This window comes from Heteronotia binoei, chromosome 18 (genome assembly GCF_032191835.1).
Source record: "Heteronotia binoei isolate CCM8104 ecotype False Entrance Well chromosome 18, APGP_CSIRO_Hbin_v1, whole genome shotgun sequence".
Lineage (NCBI taxonomy): Eukaryota > Metazoa > Chordata > Lepidosauria > Squamata > Gekkonidae > Heteronotia > Heteronotia binoei.
The window spans coordinates 14245133-14267454 of record NC_083240.1 but is presented as its reverse complement, the minus strand read 5'-3'; the positions used below and the strand labels follow the sequence as shown (position 1 = coordinate 14267454).

The 22322-nt window shown below is 44.3% G+C and overlaps 2 protein-coding genes across 2 annotated transcripts; both read right to left on the bottom strand.

Annotated features, from left to right (window-relative positions):
- LOC132587196 (actin-related protein T2-like) lies at positions 1-1307 on the bottom strand. The gene has a single exon (XM_060259444.1). The coding sequence runs from the start codon at positions 1170-1172 to the stop codon at positions 21-23; it is 1152 nt and encodes a 383-aa protein (XP_060115427.1). The 5' UTR covers positions 1173-1307; the 3' UTR covers positions 1-20.
- A 12705-nt stretch (positions 1308-14012) lies between these two features.
- Positions 14013-15655, bottom strand: LOC132586819 (actin-1-like). Its single transcript, XM_060258939.1, has one exon. It carries the CDS (start codon positions 15390-15392, stop codon positions 14259-14261), a length of 1134 nt encoding a protein of 377 aa, XP_060114922.1. The 5' UTR covers positions 15393-15655; the 3' UTR covers positions 14013-14258.
- Between the last annotated feature and the right edge of the window lie 6667 nt (positions 15656-22322).

The following is a 22322-nucleotide window of genomic DNA, read 5'->3' as shown; positions in this document are numbered from 1 at the left end:
TATACATTCCCGTGTTCTCTTTAAAAGCAGCGTCTCTGCACAATGTTTGGCCCAAACTCTCTGTAGTCAGCAGCAGTGACCCACATTCGCTTGAAGGTGCTCAGGGAAGTAATGATGGAGGCCCCGATCCAAGCTGAGAACCATCGGTCTGGAGGGGATATGACCTTTATGGGAACACCCTGGGGGACTTTATGTTCTAGCCCCTTGAAGATCCTCTCATCTAATCCTGGAAAGAGAGAGGAACCACCAGAAAGCAGCACGTTACCGTAGAGCATCTGGCGGATGCTGGGGTCACATTTTTTAACGCTCCTGGCAATCATTCTGGGAAGGCCCTGTCCAGTTTTTCCAGCATTACTTGGCGTAAAAAGGATTTCAGGTGCTAGAAAGAGAGCATCGCCGATGCTGATTTTGTGACCGTCGGGTAGCATATACTCTTTTGGGAGGTCCACTGACATCTTATGGTCAGGGTAGGAATCCAGGGACACAAAACACAACTTCACTTTGATGTCTTCCACAACACTGTTTGCTTCTGGAAAGTTCCTGTAGTACTGCCCGCTTTCTTGAAGCAATTTCCGCAGGAATTCAGTGATATCTCTGCCACCAATATTCAATCTGGAGACAGCATGGGGCAGACAGTACCCCTCATAGACAGGCACGGCGTGGCTGATTCCATAGCCGCTGTCCATCACAAGCCCAGTGTACCGCGCTGAGGCATACAGAGATAGGATAGCTTGGACAGAAAGATAGAAGGCAGGTACCTTAAAGCGTTCAAACATCAACTGAGTAAGCTTGGCTCGATTCTCTTGGGGATTCAGAGGAGGCTCAGTCATTAGCAAGGGTCTCTCGAAGGATCTCACACCCAATGCTTTGTCATAGATGTGCTTCCAGATCTTCTCCATATCATCCCATGAAGTTATAATGCCACACTCTATTGGGTATCTCAGTGACAATGCTTCTCGCTTATTTTGGGCTTCTCTTCCTACATAACATTCCCTCTGTTTGTCTTTGGATAACGTAACTTTGGTTTTGGGGCATCCAAAAACTGAAGCAATGTTTTGTCTCGGTTCAACTTCTCCTGAAATCCCAGCTTTGCAGAGCCCGGATCCATTGTCAATAATCACAGCTGGTGTACTGAAGACTTTAGACTTGAATCCATCTGCTTCACGCACCATTTTAGACTTCAATTAATGTCTGCAAAGCTTGTGTCTCACCAAAGTTACTGTGCTGGAGATTCAAGGGCATATCTTCCAGGATCTCAAGAGACCGAGAAACATCCTGACACCCAAATTCTTGAAGCACTGTGCCTGCATTAAAGATGTTAATCTCTAAGGTAACTGGAAAGTGGTGCTTGTAGACAATACTTAATAATGAGTGAGGTAAGGACTAGTAATTGTTTGGTGGTTTCTAGGAAACCAACAGACAGAGAAAATCTTAAGATGCAAAGTGACTTGATTGCTCTGATTGGAAAACTTATCATATGTGTTTTTAAAAGTTATATATTTTAAAAATCTTTTTAAGAATATGTGCATGTTGTTAGATGAAATTGTTATGCAGGAGAAAGACAGTGGCTTTGTGGCAGAGCATTTGCTTTGAATGCAGAAAATTGCAGATTCAACCCCTCCCTGGCATCATTATTCATAAAATCTCAAGCAGAAGAACAGTTCTTTGCCTGGGAACCAATGCCAGCTCAAGTACCTAAGAACATAAGAGAAGCCATGTTGGATCAGGCCAAAGGCCCATCCAGTCCAACACTCTGTGTCACACAGTGGCCAAAAAAACCCCAAGTGCCATCAGGAGGTCCACCAGTGGGGCCAAGATACTAGAAGCCCTCCCAACTGAGCCCCCCCTCAGCACCAAGAATACAGAGCATCACTACCCCAGGCAGAGAGTTCCATCTATACCCTGTGACTAATAGCTACTGATGGACCTCTGTCCATATGTTTATCCAGTCCCCTCTTGAAACTGTCTATGCTTGTAGCTGCCACCATTTCCCGTGGCAGTGAATTCCATGTGTTAATCACGCTTGGTGAAGGAGTACTTCCTTTTATCTGTTCTAACACAACTGCTCAGCAATTTCATTGAGTGCCCACAAGTTCTTGTATTGTGAGAAAGGGAGAAAAGTACTTCATACTCTACCTTCACTATACCGCGCATAATCTTGTAAACCTCTATCATGTCACCCCTCAGTCGACATTTCTACATAGTACTGAGGCACAATATGGCCCAATGCTCTGACATAGTATAAGGTAGGTTTATACACTTTTGAGTAGTGTTATCACAAAGATTATGACACCTCCTTCAAAGGATGTCCATATGGTTATTATTTATTATTATATCAGCTCGCAATGGCTTTCAAAGCAGCTTTTAAGAATCAGAAACCCATGCAATCAAGCATTAGAACATAATATTGGGGGTGGGGGGGGGTGGGATTGGCTAAGCATTCTCCAAATATGAGAATGTCATATTTGGAGAATGCTTAGGAGTGTCCAGCTGCTTCTTGCTCTCCCCTGATGACCTTACTGATGTCCATTGGTAGTGACCTTAAGGCTGTGATCCTAATAGCACTTTTCTTGGAGTAAACTCCATTGAATAAAAGTGACAAACTTCTCCGTAGACCTGCTTAGGAGTGCTCCCTAATATTGCTATCTGATTCTCTCTTTTTCTCAAGGTTTAGGATTAGGAAGGATTAAGAAGGATTAAGCCTTACCGTGCTTCTAGAGTCCAATAGGGCTGGTCTCAATTTGATCAGGAAGCAGTCAGTCCCTTGGGACCACAGACAAATAGCATAGTACGGAGCAGGCCAGGATATAAGTTCTGTAAGTGACAATTAAAAGTCAGTAGTAGGTAAGGTAGTCTAAGGCCAGAAGTAAGGCAAGTTTCAAAGGCTGTGTGGGGTAACAATAGGCACTTAGGTACACTGAGAAAGGTTAGACTTGGAGACCATTAAAAACACTGGTGGGGGCTGGGGGGGGGAGTTCCGAGTGCTGGAAGTAGGGTTGCCAAGTCAAATTTAAGAAATATCTGGGGACTTTGGGGGTGGAGCCAAGATCAAGGCTATGACAAACATAATTGAACTCCAAAGGGAGTTCTGGCCATCACATTTAAAGGGACGGCACACCTTTTTAATGCCTTCCTTCCATAGGAAATAATGAAGGATAGGGGCACCTTCTTTTGGGGCTCATAGAATTGGACCCCCTGGTCCAATCGTTTTGAAACTTGGGAGGTATTTTGGGAAGAGGCACTAGATGCTGTATGGAAAATCTGGTGCCTCTACCTCAAAACACAGCCCCGCCCCAGAGCCCCAGATACCCGCGGATCAATTCTCCATTATTTTCTATGGGAATAAATCTCCATAGGGAATAACAGAGTTCCCAGCAGACATTTCCCTCCCCTCCCCTCACTTTCTGACGACCCTGAAGCAGGGGGAGGGCCTCCAAACCAGGGGATCCCCTGCCCCCACCTGGGGATTGGCAACCCTAACCAGAAGCCAGGGCTGGATTAACAATTAGGCCAAGTAGGCACTGGCCTATGGGCCCCCATGCCTTTAGGGACCCCGGGCTGGCTTCGGTCCCCCTGGGTTTTCACCCTCCTTGCAGCCCTCCCAGCCTGTACACGCAGCCAGCAACTGAGCCACTCTGCCTGATTTGCCTGGTGAGGCTGCTGCTAGCGTTGTCGCCAAGTTTGCCTCACTCTGCCTCTCCCCCGCAGCTTTGTCAAAGGGGCTTTTGAGAAGGTGCCTGCAGGCTGCAGTGGGGGCTATAGGCAGAGGGGCGGGTGTTCCAACTCTAAGATAATTTGTGAGGGCCCCCCCGAGATTTTGACTGCCTAGGGGCCTCCACAGGGTTTAATCCAGCACTGCTGGAATTGTTGCGTGATGTGTTCACATCACTTAGAAGTGACACAGGCATGCTGGAGATATTGGGGGTGATGCTCTGGTTTTGGGGCAAAAATCTCTGCTAAAATCAGTCTCAAACCATAGAGTGTCACCCCCCCACACATCATGAATGTGTTTATGTCACTTCCACATAATGTAGGCATATTGCATTTGTTAGGGCTTTTTTTGGTAGAAAAAGCCCAGCGGGAACTTCTTTGCATATTAGGACACACACTTTTTGCAGCCAATCTTCCTGGAGCTTACATTAGGCTCTGTAAGAAAATCACCTTTTTGGGGGCGAGGGGATTTCCTCCCAGCAACCAGTTGGCTGGTGGCAGGCAAGAGCCCACAAAAGTAGAGGATCCCTCACCTCCAAGTGGGGAATGGCATTGGCAACCCTAGGTCTTGCCCATTTTAAGATTTCCCATTTTAAGATTATAGCAGTTATATTTTGCTCAGGATGTGAACTGCTCTACTTGGAGGGGTGGGGGAGAGAAATTAGAGGGAACATTGCTTGAAGGGGAAATGTAACCACATACTAGGCTTGCCAATCCCCAGGTCCCAGCGGGGGTTCTTCTGCTTTCCCAGGCTACTTCCCACCCCCATTCAGCTGGCCAGCGGGGGGAAGCCCGCCCCCAGAGGACCATGTGCCTTTGCACCTCCGGAGGCTTCAGTCTCCGATTGAAAGGCTTCCTCTTGGGATGGGGTGTCTGTGTTACTTTGAAGAAGTTGGCAGCAATTCGTGAGTAGAGAGACCAATCCCTCGCTTCAGTCACCAGAAACGGGGGGAGAGGGAGGGAAACGTCTGCTGAGCACTTCATTATTCCCTCTGTGGAGATCGATTCTCATAGGGTATAGTGGGGAATTAATCTGGAGGTTTCGGGGGCTCTCGGGGAACTGCTTTTTGAGGTAGAGGCACCTAATTTTCAGTATAGTATCTAGTGCCTCTCCCCAAAGTACCCCCCAAGTTTCAAAACGATTGGACCAGGGGGTCCAATTCTATGAGCCCCAAAAGAAGGTGCCCCTATCCTTCATTATTTCCTATGGAGGGAAGACATTTAAAAAGGTGTGCTGTCCCTTTAAATGTGATGGCCAGAACTCCCTTGGAGTTCAACTATGCTTATCAGACCCCTGTTTCTGGCTCCACCCCCAATGTCTCCTGGCTCCACCCCCAAAGTCCCCAGATATTTCTTGAATTGGACTTGGCAACCCTACCACACACTGACTAAGGAAAGCCCAGTCCTCCCGATCCTCCAGCAGAAAATCCTTTTATTTAAATGAGGACAGCCAATAATTAGCCCTGCCTTACAATGGCCAAACCCACTTTCTGAAAAGCTCAGAGGGGATTAAGGATACTTGCAAAAACCTTGGTGCCTACTGGCATCACATCGGAGAGCCAGTTTGGTGTAGTGGTTAAGTGTGCGGACTCTTATCTAAGAGAACCGGGTTTGATTCCCCACTCTTCCACTTGCACCTGCTAGCATGGCCTTGGGTCAGCCATAGCTCTGGCAGAGGTTGTCCTTGAAAGCGCAGCTGCTGTGAGAGCCCTCTCCAGCCCCACCCACCTCACAGGGTGACTGTTATGGGGGAGGAAGGTAAAGGAGATTGTGAGCTGATCTGAGACTCTTCGGAGTGGAGGGTGGGATATAAATCCAATATCTTCTTCTTCATCATCATCTAGGGGAAATTTGATATAAAAGAATGAAGAAAAGAGGGATTTGGTGGCTCCATTTTACACTGCAGTGAGAAGAAGGAGGCTGGGTAACAGAGAGGAAGTGACATCAGATGGAGGGGAAGAATGGTCGATACTGCTAGAGCTAATATCAGCACTACAAGTGGAGAAGAGAGGTTAGAGAGAGAAGTAGGAGAAGGAAGAACCAGCATATAGAGGGCAAGCCTTTATACAGGAGAGAGGAAATTATTTCTTGAGTGCTTCTGTCAAGAGCACTATGTTTGTTCTTGGCTCCTTGAAGATAAGTGTTTTGCAAAGTTCTTTGGAGCAGATATGGAAATCCCATCGCATATCATAAGGACTAAGCTTTCTGGCAAGGAATGGAGGAGCTGCTATGATGCTGGTGAATACTTTCTGGTTTCTGACTTCTGGATGCTAATTATGGGGTCTTAAAATCCATATTTTGTTGCCTCCATTCCAATATACATTTCAGTTACAGGGCTCCTCAAACAGGCAGGGAGGCATCACTGCCTCATGCATGTAAGCATCTATGTTAATCTGTTATGTGTGTGTTTTTAAATACTCCCCCCCAATTATAATTACATATACAAAGTTGGTTCTTTCTTAAGGAAAAAAATTGTTCAGAATCATGTAACTGAACGAGTTTTCACGTTTTAAAATGAGAGCCACTGAGGTATGGTGGTTAAAATGCTGGACTAGGATTGGGAAGACCAGCCATAAAACTCCTTAGAGGAGGAGAAGAGATTGGATTTATACCCTGCCCTTAACTATCTGAAGGAGTCTCAGAGTGGCTTACAACCTCCTTTCCTTCAACAGACACCCTGTGAGGTAGGTGAGGCTGAGAGAGCTCTGACAGAAACTGCTCTTGAGCAGAACAGCTCTGACAGAACTTGTGGCTGACTCAAGGTCACATCAGCAACTCAATGTGAAGAAGTGGGGAATCAAACCTGGTTCCCCCAGGTAAGAGTCCGTGCACTTTAACCACTGCACCAAACGGGCTCTGACACCAAACTGGCTAGGTACCCTAGAACTGGTCATGACCTCTCAGTATCACCTTATCTAACAAAGCTGTTGTGGAGAACAGTGTGTTTAGAAGAAAAGTCATGCAAAGCATATTGAAGGGAGGGCAGGATAAAGTATAACAGATAAGGAGCACTGAATTTGGGGAAGTCTTACACCATGATTAATATGTATTTTATAAGAATATAAGAGAAGCCATGTTGAATCAGGCCAATGGCCCACCCAGTCCAACACTCTGTGTCACACAGCGGCCAAAAACCCAGTGCCATCAGGAGGTTTATCAGTGGGGCCAGAACACTAGAAGCCCTCCCAGTGTCCTGGCCCCATACCAACTCAGCAAAACAATCCCAATTCAAGAATAGGTCCTAATGAGTCTTCTCTGACGTGGCATGATGGGGTGCTTCTCCATTAAATAAAAATCTTCCTAGCATGCAGAAAAATAACTTGGCCCAGGAAGTGTTCTGGCCTAGCCATCTTCTGACATGATGGCTCTTTTGTGAACAGAGTTGTTATTTTAAAACAAAAATAATTTGTCCTTCAAACCAGCCATGGAAAAACTGACCCCTAACAAACAATTCCTAGCATTTTATACACTCTATATTCTCTGGGACTTAATATAGGAATGCTGAATTTTATCTTTTCTTTCTTCAAAACAGTGAAATCTGGAATTGAAGTACCGGACTGGCTTGCTCCTAAACGATACACTTAAGTGGCATTGAGAGCATTTTGCCATCAATCAGGAATGGTTTGCTCCTAATAAAAATTGCAAAGAGCATTTAGTCAGCAAAATCCAGAAGGCTTGTGCATCTGGCAAGAGAAGAAGTTCACGACTGGCTTGCTCCTAATATAAATATAAACACTTAAATGGTACTGAGAAGTACATCCTTAATAACAATTAACAATATTTTAAAAAATAATTCATTTATTCTGTTTGGTGTAGTGGTTAAGTGCATGGAATCTGGGAGAACCAGATTTGATTCTCCACTCCTCCACATACACTTGCTGATGTGAGCTTTGGTCTGCCACAAGTTCTCTCGGGGCTGTTCTGCTCAAGAGCAGTTTCTGTCAGAGCTCTCTCAGCCCCACCTACCTCACAGGGTGTCTGTTGTGGGGAGGGGAAGGGAAAGGAGATTTGTAAACTGCTCTGAGACTTCTTGGGTTAGTGAAGGGCAAGGTATAAATCCAATCTCTTCCTCCTCTTCTTTAAAAATGTAAGAATTTCCCATTTCTGGTCAGTTTTGTGTTGTATCTTGTTATAATTATTTTTATTTAGATTTTTATCCCGTTCTCCCTGCCAAAGCAGGCTCAGGGTGGCTTGTTCATGTATATACATGAAATGTAAAAGTACATTAAGACATAAAAAACATAAATTCATAAAAATATCAAAATATGTCAAGTGCTATATTGACCTTTGGATGGTAATCTGTTTGATAAGATGAATAGCTGCCTATTCTGTTTTGTATAATTTTTTTTACTATTTACTATTTTACTATCACCATGGTTAAATATTCCAGGATGAGAGATTTTGAAGAAAATAAAGATGTTGCAGAGAGTATTAACACTGAATTATAACAAGAGTCTGATAAGCCTGAAGGAAACAGGTCATCATTTCTTTGTATACACAGAGAGGAAGATGGGGAAAGGCAGCAACAGAAAGGGAGGGACACGAGTTCTGCAGTGTACATTGCAGTGTGGGAAATAACAGGTGAGTGTTCCTCTTCAAACAAAAACAACCCAAGTCCTTGTTAACTTACCAGAGATTGTAGTGTCTCCTCATACAAAGCCTGAGGTAGGTTTTGAAGAAACTGTAGCGCAGATTGCTGGACTGAGATAATTTTCAGAGCACACTGATTTAATGAAAACCTGAGATTTTCCCTGCAAGGCCTCCTCAGAGAACACTGGGCCTGTGGCGTTCTCCTGAGGCAACGCTGGTTCCTTCTGGAATTTTCACAGCAAGTCCCCCTCAGACAGCTAGCGTTTGCCAGGTCCTCTCTGTCCACTGGCAGGGAATAGGAGTAATAAGGCTGCCAGTTCCAGGTTGGGAAATTCCTGGAGATTTGGGGCTAGAGCCTAAGATGAGCTAGGGTTGCCAATCCCCAGGTGGGGGCAGGGGATCCCCCGGTTTGGAGGCCCTCCCCCCCGCTTCAGGGTCGTCAGAAAGCGGGGGGAGGGGAGGGAAATGTCTGCTGGGAACTCTATTATTCCCTATGGAGATTTATTCCTATAGAAAATCATGGAGAATTGATCCGCGGGTATCTGGGGCTCTGGGGGGGGCTGTTTTTTGGGGTAGAGGCACCAAATTTTCAGTATAGCATCTAGTGTCTCTCCCCAGACCCTTTAAATGTGATGGCCAGAACTCCCTTGGAGTTCAATTATGCTTGTCACAGCCTTGATCTTGGCTCCACCCCAATGTCTCCTGGCTCCACCCCCAAAGTCCCCAGATATTTCTTGAATTGGATTTGGCAACCTTAAGGAGAGCAGGGATCTCAGTGGGGTGCAAAGCCATAGAGGCCACCCTCCAAAGCATCCATTTTCTCCAGGGGAACTGACCTCTGTATTCTGGGAATGAGCGGTAATTCCAAGGGATCCCCAGGTCTCACCTGGAGGCTGGCATGCCTGAGACAGCTTTGGGCCTGTGACCTTGTTCTGAGGGAATAAGGACGCCTGAATTTTTTTTTTCAAGGCACCCTCAGACAGTACAGGGTCTGTGCCCTTCTGAGGGAATATGGACTCTTGACATTTTCCTTTAAGGCCCCCTTGTTAGCCATTGGTCCCCTTTGGGATTTTTCCTGAGGGAACCAGACTGCAGGAATTTTCCCTCCAAGGCATCCTCAGGGAGCACCAGGCCTGTGCAGTTCTCCTGACAAAACTGACTCAATTTTTCCCTCCAAGGCATCCTCAGAGAGCATCAGACTTGTGGAGTTCTACTGAGGGAATGCAGACTCCCTCCAGAATTTTCCCAGCAGGGCTCCCTCAGACAGTGTCGATCTGGAGTTTCCCTGAGGTAATGCAGACATTCCCCCCCAGTTTTCACTTGAGGCACCTGGAGAGACCTGGTTTCTCCTCAAGCTTTCTCTGCTGGCTTTGATTTTTCCTTCAGGCTCTTGGAGAGAGCTGGTTTCTCCTCAAGTTTTCTCTGCCTGGCTTTGATTTTTTCCTTGAGGCCCTTGGAGAGAGCTGGTTTCTCCTCAAGCTTTCTCTGCCTGGCTTTGATTTTTCCTTGAGGCCTTTGGAGAGAGCTGGTTTCTCCTCAAGTTTTCTCTGCCTGGCTTTGATTTTTTCCTTGAGGCCTTTGGAGAGAGCTGGTTTCTCCTCAAGCTTTCTCTGCCTGGCTTTGATTTTTCCTTGAGGCCCTTGGAGAGAGCTGGTTTCTCCTCAAGTTTTCTCTGCCTGGCTTTGATTTTTTCCTTGAGGCCTTTGGAGAGAGCTGGTTTCTCCTCAAGCTTTCTCTGCCTGGCTTTGATTTTTCCTTGAGGCCCTTGGAGAGAGCTGGTTTCTCCTCAAGTTTTCTCTGCCTGGCTTTGATTTTCCCCTGCTCTGCACCTGACTGGAGCTAGAAGCATTTGGGGAATGTTTGTAACAGGTGTAAAGAATCAACTCATCATTCCCAACCTGAGGAGAACAGTGTAAGGATGTCCTGTGTGTGGCACAGCATACTATTTCAGGAACTGCAAAATAATACTGGGCGCTCCTCAGTGGATTCAAGGAATTGAAATTGTGGGCAGTGTCCCTTCATTTTCCTTTTCCAAAGAAGAAAAAGATGACATTTTATTTATATCCCACGCTTCCCTACCTGAAGGAGTCTCAGAGTGGTTTACAATCACTCCTCCTGACAACAGACATCCTGTGAGGTAAGTGGAGCTGAGAGAGCTCTGACAGAAGCTGCTCTTTGAGAGGAACAGCTCTGAGAGAACTTATGACTGACTCAAGGTCACATCAGCAGGTGCATGTGGAAGAGTGGGGAATCAAACCTGGTTCTCCCAGAAAAGAATCTGTGCACTACTTACCCATTAAATCAAACTGGCTCTCAGTTTGCATTCCTATTGCAGGATCTGGTTTTTGAGACTCAAAAAATACATTTTTCCCCCTTCTTGTCTGTCTCAGAACCAGGTAGGATCTGAAACCTAAGTTATTTAGCTGTTGACTTTAGAAATGTCAAGGTGTCACAGGAATCAACCTAGAAATATTGAAAAAGAAGAGTAGATTTTACCTCAGATTTTAGTATCTGAGGTGAGCAATTTCTGCCCTTCTTAATCACAACAAGGTAGAATAGTTTTAGAGTAGCCCAGTTACTTCTGTTTCTGTGTGTTTCTGTGTGTATTACGGTTGCCATCTCCAAGCTGGAAAATTCCTGGAGACTTGGGGGTAGAGCCTAGGGAGGGTGGGGTTTGGGGTAGGACCTCACTGGGGATAATGCCATATAATTTGCCCTTCAAACCAGCCATCTTTCTCAAGGGAACTGATCTCTGTAGTCTGGAGGTCAGTTGTAATCCCAAGATATCTCCAGGCACCACCTGGAGGCTGGCAACTCAACCTTATATATTTGCATTTGTTTCCTAGCAAGTCAAGATTTGGAAGTCATATCTGTACAACCTAAGCCTACACAATCTTGCCCTTCAGTTATTTTCTTTTAAAGATGTCCCTAATTTTTCTTTTAAAAATGTAAAGAAGGCAGAAAACACATAGCTGCATTTTGCTGAAACATCAAAGAAGCAGCACCTCTGTTCTGAACTGGATTATCAGTGCAATCCAATCCACACTTCATTCTAGGTTAAAGACACTGATTTCCGTCTGCTAAAACTGGAGTTACTCTGCCTAGGACTGTACTGTGTTTCTGACCCCAAGAGAGATACCGTATCTATCTGCCCTCTGCCTTCTGGGACCACTTAATTCTTTATTCCCATGGATAGGATTTCCAATTTGTCCACCAGGTTACAGCAACATGACATACAGTTGTGCATTTCCAAACCAATTTTTTTTTTAAAGAATCAAATGCAGCTGTGGAATGCTCCTGGTAGAAAGAACGGGCTGCTTTGTGCTTTTGGCTTCTTTTTTACTCAATCACACCTCAGGCCAGGGTTACTCACTTCCAAGTGAGGCCTGGAGGTCTCCTGGAATTACAACTGATCTCAGATGACCAAGATTGGTTCCCCTGGAGAAAATGGCTACTTTGGAAGGTGAACTCTCTGGTGTTATACTCCACCGAGGCAGAGCTTTTTTTGTAGCAGGAACTCCTTTGCATATCAGGCCACACCTCCCTGATGTAGCCAATCCTCTTGGAGTTTACAGTAGGCCCTGTACTAAGAGCCCTGTAAGCTCTTGGAGGATTGGCTACATCAGGGGTTTGTGGCCTAAAATGCAAAGGAGTTCCTGCAAAAAAACCAAAGCCCTGCACTGAGGTACCTCCTTCCCCCAAACCAAGCCGTCCCCAGGCTCTACCCCTAAATCTGGAGGAATTTCCCAACCCAGATCTGGCAATCCTACCTCCAGCTATCTTTTCTTCATGGGTGGACAAATATCTGGGGAAGCCTAGTTTAAGCAGAAAGGTAGGCAGAGAATAACTTCCTTCTTGTGGGGCATTAACTACATTTGCAACCACTTCTCCTCAAAGCTTTTTTAGTTTAGTTTTCTGAGTTGTGTGTACTCATTTTATTGAGCTCAGAAGGATGGAAGGCTGAGTCAGCCTAGAGCCGGCTACCTGAAAACCCAGCTTCCACCGGGGGATCGAACTCAGGTTGTGAGCAGAGCTTAGGACTGCAGCTTTAACACTCTGCGCCACGGGGCTCATTTGTTCTCCCAGATTAGAGTCCACCAGACTGGGAGCATCAGCTTGCTTAAGACAAAGAGAGCTTAAAGAATTCTGGTGGATGAGATTTTCAAAGTGTGTCCCCCCATTTGTGATTTGTCAAAGGCCCTGTACACCACAGTGTCACATTGGGATACTAAGTTTTTCTCCATCCTTACTTGTGACCAATCATCGTGGTACCTATGCATTTATGTACCTAGGCTTCATCCTTGTTATTAGTCATGAATGCTCCCAATCATGGTATTTATATAAGCCATGAACACATGAAGCAGTATAATGTAGCAGTCAGAGCATCTGACTAGGATCTGGAAGACCAAGATTCAAATCCCTACTCTAGGATAGTTTGTTGGGTTATCTCAGCTCAGACACACTGTCAGCCTATCCTACTTCACAGGGTTCTTGTGATGGTAAAACAGAGATAACGGGAACAATGTAAGCTGTTTGGGTCCCCATTGAGGAGAAAGGGGGTATAAATGAAGTAAATAAATAAATACATGAGTCAGACCATTCATCCATCAAGGTCAGCACTGCTTACTTTGACTGGCGGCAGCTCTCCAGGGTCTCAGGTAGAGATCTGCTGTTTCACTTGAATATACCAGAGATTGAACCTGGCATTTTCTGCATGCAAAGCAGATGAGCTGTGTTCCCACTTTTAGCCCGCATGTGGGGTGGGGGCCAGCATGGTCATTTTTGTTCCCACTTTATGCATGTTGGTGAAATGCAACAATATCTTGTATGTACCATTATTACTTGAAAAAGAACTGTTAGGTTTGGAGGGGGCTGTACTACAGTGGAAAAAATGTCAAAAGGAGACTTACAAAATTTTGTAAAAGTCTACCACAGCAAATTTTGGCATATTCCAATATCCTTGCCCCTCTGACTTTTCAACTACCTTGCAGGGATATCAGAAATTAATGATTATTAATTAATTAATTAATTAATTAATAGTAAGGAAGAGCCAGTTTTCATTTTTCTGTTCTTTTATTTTCTTGGACATTCCATCAGCATTCTACTCTTTAATTCAGGCCTAACTTGAATAATTTCTACAAAATCCCAGAACTGCAGCAAGTGACCACAAGTTTCCATTTTTTCCTATTTGTTTGCACCCGTTCCCCCCTCCCCATTGTGCATTACCACAATGATAAATGACAAATCACTCTAAAGTGCAATTTTAGTGTAACCAAATGTATGTTTTCAAGAAGGTTCTTTTTGTGTGTGTGGTGTTTTACTGATGTGCACAAGTGTTCCTGCACATTGTAGAAATGCACAGCAAAATCTTGAAGCAACCATACATACAGTCACAGCCAGACTTGGGGGCGGGGCTTGGGGGGGGGAGGTTGTCAGTAAAATGCCCAGAGGATAAAGACGTGAAGGAATGGTGCATGCATAAGGCACCACAGAAATTAAAGAATGAAATGATAGAGAATTCTTAACACATCAGTTTCATTTTGGGAAAAAAACCTGGAGTTCCAAAATACAGAATGAAATTCAGAAGGAAAGAATCTTGCATATAGACTTTGTTAAAAGATGACAGTTTATGAATAATTTGTAAATGCTTTAGCAAGTGTTCAAATACTTGGCATTCTGGTTAAAGCCCCCACCTTTCTCTTTTTAAAAAATTCTTGTAGAATGGGGAGGTTGTATTTTAGCTATCAGGCAAGAGAAAAATGTCAGATCTGTCCTGCAGAACAACAGAGAAACAATACACCTAAATGCCACCATGATCCTAATAGGTGCTTCTCTATTTATTTTCTTATAAAGTTTGTCCAGCCAATAAATCCAGAGATAGCTGATTTTGGAACTATTGGTCATTTTTGGACCTTCCATTCTCCCAGCAAGGTCACTAGTTAGGAGAATCCATTTCCTTAGAAACATTTTCGGTGAACTACACCTGGGCCAAAATCTTTGTAATCGTCAAGAGTGACCCACATGTGTTTGAAAGATGTCAAGCAAGTCAGAATGGAGGCCCCAATCCATACACAGTACTTCCTCTCTGGAGGTGCTATGATCCTCACTGATATCCCAGCTGGTACCTGCAGCTGCATTTCCTTCAGGATACGCTCATCCAGTCCTGGGAACAGAGTTGACCCGCCAGAGAGCAGAATATTTCCATAAAGATCTTTGCGGACATCAATATCACATTTCATAATACTGTTGAAGATCATCTTGTGTATACCAGGAGCTTCAACTCCAATGTTAGCGGGTACAAAAAGGGTCTCTGGGGCTCGGAAGAGTTGACTGCCTATCTTGATGATATTTCCATCAGGCAATTTATACTCCCTCAGGAGTTCTTCCATTTTGGCTCTCATTTCTTGGATGGGGTCCAGAGCCACGTAGCAGAGCTTCTCTTTGATGTCTTTCACAATTTCTCTCTCAGCTGTGCTGACAAAGGAATGCCCGCTCTCTAGAAGAAGCCTCATGAAGTATTCGGTGATATCCCTACCAGCAACGTCCAATCGTGAGACAGCATGCAACAAACAATAGCCTTCGTAGATAGGGACTGTATGAGTGACCCCATCTCCGCTGTCCATGACTATCCCTGTGGTACGTGCCGAAGCGTAGAGGGCCAGTGTGGCCTGCACAGCCACGTACATAGCTGGCACCCTGAAACTTTCAAACATGATCTCCGTCATTCTCTCCCGATTCTGAAGAGGATTCAGTGGGGCTTCTGTCAGCAGTACTGGTCTGTCACTGGCTTTGATCCTCAATTCACACTCATAGACATGCCTCCATATCCTCTCCATGTCCTCCCAGCATGTCACTATGCCATGGTCTATGGGATAATTCAATGATAATACCCCCCTTTTCAACTGCGCTTCTTCTCCAATGTAAAATTCCTTCTGGCCAGCTCCAAGCATGGTGGCTTTGGCTTTCGAGCGACCCACTATTGCTGTGATAACTGACCTCGGGGCACTGTCCCCAGCAATACCAGCCTTGCATAATCCAGACCCGTTGTCAATGATAACTGCTGGGATGTCTAGAACTTTGGGATCAAACATCCTTGGGATGGTATACTCCTCACATGGAGAAGTTGTCTGATAAGAGGGTGGGATTGGAGGCCACCGGAATGTTTGAGAATGAAGGTTCTAAAGTAGTGATGTCATATACAATGGCATCCTCTCATACCAAAGAGAAGGTAGCCTAGAAGTTCTGAGGAATGTTTTCTGGTGACCATTTTTAATATTTGGACCAATGTGATGAATGAAATAATAGATGGCATCTCAACAAAGAGGGAGCATAGTTTGGATTGTCCCTGGAGTGAGGTTGAGGGAGTGGGCAGAACTGGGAACATCAAGAATATTCCCTCCCAGTATGTCCTACTCACCAAGTTTAGATCCTCTTCCCAAACTCTGTTCTGTATGTCCCTACCTGTAGAGGTGAGGCAGGAGGCAACCAGACTTATTTATCTGTTCTGTGGTGACGTCTCATCTTTACAAGGCCTTCTTACCTTTGAGGGCTGCCTGACTACCAGCCTTACTGTTTTTCAGGAGCTAGGCCAAAGCATTTTTTATCTAAGCTTTTAGCTGAAGGATCCCATCTTTTAAACCTCTTTTTGTGGGCTTCGTTTTGTTTCATGAATACTGTCTTTGAATGTTGATTGTCGATTTTATGACCCTAGTGGGCCCTTTCTTTGTATTATTGCTGGTTTGAATATCAATATTTTTGTTCTGGTTGTTTTGATGATGATATTGTTATATTGTTTTTACCTTGTAAGTCACCTCAACCAGACCTCTGGAGATATAATATACTGGAGTCAGGTCTGTGATGGAAAATATCTAGAGACTTTGGGGGTGGATCCAGGAGAGGGTGTGGTTTGGGGAGGGGTCTCAGCACGGGACAGTGCCATAGGGTCCACCCTTCAAAGTAGCCATTTTCTCCAGGGGAGCTGATCTCTGCCAGCTGGAGATCAGTTATAAAAGTGGGAAATCTTCAGTCTCCACCTGGAGGCTGGCAACTCTATGACATATACATTTTTAAAGTGTCTTCTTAAAAATACAAAGTGTACATTCAATTAACACATGTGTAAACACATATATCATAAAGATTATGTTTACCTGGAAGCCAAGACTAGTTGCTTCCCCTGCCCAATGGAGTGTATGTTTACTTTTTAACCTGGGTTTGCTATCACATAATGTGTGAAGCCTCCCTCAAGTGTCTTTCAGTTACTAAGCTATAGACCAGAGGCGGCCAAACTTTCTTAATGTAAGAGCTACATTAACAGCAGATGTTTGAGAGCTGCAAGACATGAATGTCAGATGTTTGAGAGAAAGAAAGAAGGAAGACAAATAGATGAGGAGGAAGAGGTAGAAATAAAGCAACTTTAAATGCATTCTCCAAGCTGCCAGTTGGCTTGGCTTGGCAAAGTGATTTAAAGAGACAAAAAGCCAACCAATGGAGCAGTGGGGGCTTTGAGAGCCACACAATATGTGTGTAAGAGCCACAGTTTGGACACCCCTGCTGTAGATGGATCACAATAGTGGGTTGAGAAAAAGAAGTTAAAGAGAAATGAAAGGATGATAGTTAGAAGTTTTGATTTTTCACTGCCACTGCAACATCTATATATATTTTAGAATTATATTGCCAAATCCATGGGAGCTGGGGAGCAATGACATGGTATGTCCATGTACTATTAAGCCAATGGATGCTGTAACGCTCAGCCATGATTTATCCATGCATTATATTGCTCCGAGAGAGGTTGATTTTGAATGGGTAACTTGATATGCAATTATGCCTATTGTGGAAAATAATACACATGTATTGCTCAGCAGCTGTTCAGGAAAAGTAGTTCTGCTTTGGTGGAGAAATGTGCTGCACATGTAGTGAGATGGTGGAAATATTGGTGGAAGCAAAGTGCTAGATTTTGCATATCCCTGATTTTAAAGATGGCTGTGGGGGGGATGAGGTGAAGAGTGGGGAATTTGTCTGTAGAGCAGGGGTTATTTCTGACAAGAAAGCCCCTCTATGTTTTTGGAGTAGAGCAGGGTCATGTGTGTCTCTGTGAGTATTCAGAAGAGCTCAGCCTACCTGTTCATACATATAGATTGTTTGAGTCCTCTGCACTTGAGTCATGTACCCTTGGGGGCTAACAGCTGAATGTGCAGACTCATTCTATTTAAAACACAGCATTTGAGGTACTTGATCTATTCAGTCTATGGTATTCAATCTGAGATCAACTTATTCACATCAGCGAATAGCAACTTGATTGTGTTGGCAAACAGATGATTAAACCTGTGAGTCCAAACTAACCCACTGTCACAACTTACCTCTTCTTTTTCCTACAAGATCTTCACTGTACATGACAATACAAGAAGGCAGACTCAAGCCACAATAGGGTTGCCAAGTCCAATTCAAGAAATACCTGGGGACTTTGGGGGTGGAGCCAGGAGACATTGGGGTGGAGCCAGGAACAAGGGTGTGACAAGCATAACTGAACTCCAAGGGAGTTCTGGCCATCACATTTAAAGGGACAGCACACCTTTTTAAATGTCCCTTCCATAGGAAATAATGAAGGATAGGGGCACTTTCTTTTGGGGCTCATAGAATTGGACCCCCTGGTTCAATCGTTTTGAAACTTGGGGGGTTCTTTGGGGAGAGGCACTAGATACTATACTGAGAATTTGGTGCCTCTACCTCAAAAAAAGCTCCCCCAGAGCCCCCAAAACCTCCAGATCAATTCCCCATTGTACCCTATGAGAATCGATCTCCACATAGGGAATAATGAAGTGAGTAGACGTTTCCCCCCCCCCCCTTTTCTGGCGACTCTGAAGCGAGGGATTGGCCTCTCTACTCACGAGTTGCTGGGGACTTCTTCAAAGTAACACAGACACACCATCCCAAGAGGAAGCCTTTCAATCGGAGACTGAAGCCTCCAGAGGTTGAAAGGCACATGGTCCTCTGGGGGTGGGGCTTCCCCCCACCAGCCAGCTGACTGGGAGCGGGAAGGAGTCTGGGAAAGCAGAAGAACTCCCGCTGGGACCTGGGGATTGGCAAGCCTAAGCCACAATGAGGTTAGAATCAGTAATTTTGTATATGAGAGACAAGTTAGAGTGGCGGGAGGTGGAGGTGGGGACAAACAGGGGAAGAATCTGCATTCCTTTCATCACATGTATTTAAGACTTAGTTTTCAGTATGGCTGCAATCTAATACACACATACTTGAGAGTAATTCCCATGGAACATAATAGGACTTCCCAGTGAGAACACATGCACAGAATTGACTGCATCTTCTCTGGATCTGGACTACATGAAATTCAATTTTATGCATGTTTTCTAAGAAGTCTCACTGTCCAATGAGACTTAACCACAAGTAAGTGTCCATTGTCTTAAACAGCACCAACTTCTGAGTCAAGAACTGGATCAGTATGCATGCCTGTTGTTTTCTTTAATCCTAGAAGCAATTGAATAGTGGTAGCCAGGTTGTAGCTATTGTTATTTTTTAAAGGTAGCATTATATTTTAAGGTTTCTTAAGAGTTTTTTTTTTAAAAAATGGGTGGGACAGGAATTCAAATGTGTTATTACTCTTTTTGTTGTTATTATATATTACTTAATCTCAGAACGTAGTTTGGAAAACTATCAGCTTTGACCATGAAATATAAGCTAGAGTAAAATTTTAATACGCTTTTTAAAAAAGTCACCTGTGAGCATGTAGTTAATGGTAGAAAGCCCACAGCGGTTGCATTTTAATTGCTTCTCCCGCTAGCCTTAAGTTATGGCCAGCTTCAAAGGGAGGGTGGCTTCCATTAAATTTAATTACTCTCCCTTGCAGTCAGCGTGGCAAAGGTGCCTGCACCTAATTAAAGGTGGTTATGAATCAGAAGCAGATCCCAGCTGAAAGAGGCAAAATGAAGAGGCACTTCTAAGCGTAAGTCAACCACTTTGACTCCGGAGCCCTAAGGAAGGCATACTTTCTCAGTCAGGGAAAATATGGACATAAGCCATCTCACTGCTTTCAAAAAGGTTACAGGGAAGTGTGGAACTCCACTGAGAAATGTACCTTGTCTTATTCAGACACTGTGTAGAAACGTTCGATGCCAATCTTTTCGGTGTTCTCACCTTCAGATAGTGGCTCCTGCTGATAGATCCTGTGGCCATACCCTGACTGAGGAGGTCCCTCTCTGCAAATATTTACTTGCAGCCATCTTTGCCAGATGAAGTCTATATGCCTAGCTTTGGGATGTTTCATTTTGCTTAATTTTGTCCCAGCAGGCTTCCTTCCCACCACCCCCGCCCAGCACAAAGACAGGAGAGAAAGAGAACCATTTATGGATACAGTTAGACTTTATGAAATGGCTCATCTGCATCTTCAAATTTACACACATTTAATAAGTATAGGTTGCAATCAATGGGCCACACATCCCCTACCAGCATTTTCAGGCTATTCCTCCCCGGCTCCAAACCTGGCCAGGGTTCCACTGGCTTTGTTTCTCTGCACATTAAATGTTCAAAGAGGTGCCTCCTCCTCCTCCCTCAATGTGCCACCTGAGTTTGGTTGATGATGCTCAGCCCAAAAGCAGTTCTGGTTTTGAAACTGTCCTTCCTTCTTTGTTGCCTCAGGATGCTCACAATCAGCCCTACTTGCATTCTAGAAACTGGCCCTACCCCTGCCAGCCTTAGTTATGGCCTAGCCAGGCCTTTTTAGAACACTGCACCCTGGAATCAACAGGATGCAAGCAAAACAAAATCCCATCTTCAACCCACTTTGAAAAATTCCTGTTTGGCTCTTAAATGTGATGAGCTAATTTCATGTGGTTCCATGATGGGTAGGTAGCACAGACATGGCATCTAAGCTTAAGGAAGGCGGAGCACACTTATAAGCTCCTCCTTCAAACCTTCTCTTTGGATGGGTAGTAGCCCAACGTGACCAATGATGTGCCACATTTGAAGGTAGAGGTAAAGGTCGTCCCCTATGCAAGCACCAGTTGTTTCTGACTCTGGGGTGATGTCTCATCACGATGTTTTCACGGCAGACTTTTTTATGGCATGGTTTGCCATTGTCTTCCCCAGTCATCTACACTTTACCCCCAGCAAGCTGGTTACCCATTTTACTGACCTCGGAAGGATGGAAGGCTGAGTCAACCTTGAGCCAGCTATCTGAACCCAGCTTCCCCTGGGGTCAAACTCAGGTCATGAGCAGGGCATGGACTCCAATACTGCAGCTTACTCTGTGCCATGGGGTTTTGCAGAGGTGCAAAATCCTCTGCAAAACCCTCAGCTCACCCAGAGGCTTAAATGAATGCATTCTTAGATATGGTTCCTTGTATTTCTGTGTGGATGATTTGTGTTAACTGATTAACAGCCATTATGAGTCATGTGAATCTTATTTATTGACAAATAATATGGTTATTTTTGTGTTACTCTTTTACTTAATGGTTTTTTAACATGACTATTTTGTAAGCCTCTAACAGCATATATATATATATTTATTATTATTTTTTACTGATACCCTGCCCCTCCACCCAAACATAATGCTGTTAGAGGCTTACAAAATAGTCATGTATGTGTGTATATATATTAGGGTCAGGTTGCATTTTTTAGGTGTGATGGAAAGGGTCTCTCTGCAGGCTCAGAAGCACACTATGGCATTATTTAAAATATATTTCTTTAAAGAAGGGATATGGCTAAGAGGACATGACTATGATACCAAAAGTAATTGTATCATAAAAACGTAAGACGAGACAAGCAACTAGTAGTTTGAGATACACTGTCTCTGAACTCATGACTAATGCTCAACAATGTCCCTAGCTCCCATGAATGTGTCTGATTCTCTTTGACAGCCATCTTACGGCCAAGCCAGATGTGATGGCATCCTTGGATTCCACCTGTGAACAGTGCCGCCATTTTAAAGTGATTTCAAAATGCTCTGAGGGTCAGAGCATTGTGAGATGTGGCACTCTTGTTTCCCCCTGTGCCTTTTCAAGTGCCAAATTGGCCACAATCTCTCCACCCCCAGTTTTGGCATTTGAAAAGGTGCATGGGGGAACAAAAGTACCTCAGCTCACTGTGCTGCAGGAGGACCAATCAGGATTGGACCCCCCCCCCTTTTTTAAATTGTTTTTAAATGGCCCCGTTCAAAGGTCAGACCCATGGATACCACCATGTTTGGTTTGGGTCCTAAGCATGTGGCCCTAAGTATGTGAGCATCACTTCACCTTGTGGCAGTGAGTTCCAGTGAGTCCTAAATCAAGAATTTTTTTTCTTACTTAAACCTAACTTAATTTCCACCTCCTGTGGCACCCAATGACAAAGATTTTGACTCAGAAATGGAGAAAAACAGGGGAAAAGTCCATGGTAGGATTTTTTATTTTTTTTTAACAAGGAGTAGTTTACTAGAATTTCAACTCAAACACCTGTGAACAGCTTCTCACAGATGCTGGTTTCCCCCACTGAGAAGGCACAAACCATAAATAGTTTAATATGCTATTTATAGGGCATTCTTTGCCTGCTTTATTTGAAAATGGCGGAGCACACAATTTTCCACTTCAAGAACTGTACAAGGCTTTGTGCTTTTATTGACAATTCTCTCTCTTAAAAAAAAAATAAGGCAAACTTTCTCCTTTCTCTATCAATCTCTGAACAATGCACAGTTTGGCTTACTAAACTCCAAACTCCCGCTAAGTGAAAACAGACTGCTTTTTAAAAAAAAGTATGCAGAAGGAGCAATTGAAACTTGGATTTCTACAAATGCAATTAGAATGATGCTCTTGTGGAATTATGGTTTGAGAAAGAAATCTGGTTCATAACTCCCTTTTCAAGCAGAGATGGAAACACCCAGGGCTTTTTTTGAGCAGGAACACACATGAACGCAGTTCTGGCTCCCTTGGTGTTAAGGGGTGTGGCCTAATAAGTCCCTGCTGGGCTTTTTCTACAAGAAAAGCCCTGTGTGGAGAAATAAATATACTTTTACATGTATCTGAAATTTTCCTGAGTGT

What these genes read in the sequence shown, in the direction of transcription:
- LOC132587196 (XM_060259444.1), bottom strand. Translation starts at nt 1,172, where the DNA reads ATGGTGCGTGAAGCAGATGGATTCAAGTCTAAAGTCTTCAGTACACCA.
- LOC132586819 (XM_060258939.1), bottom strand. Translation starts at nt 15,392, where the DNA reads ATGTTTGATCCCAAAGTTCTAGACATCCCAGCAGTTATCATTGACAAC.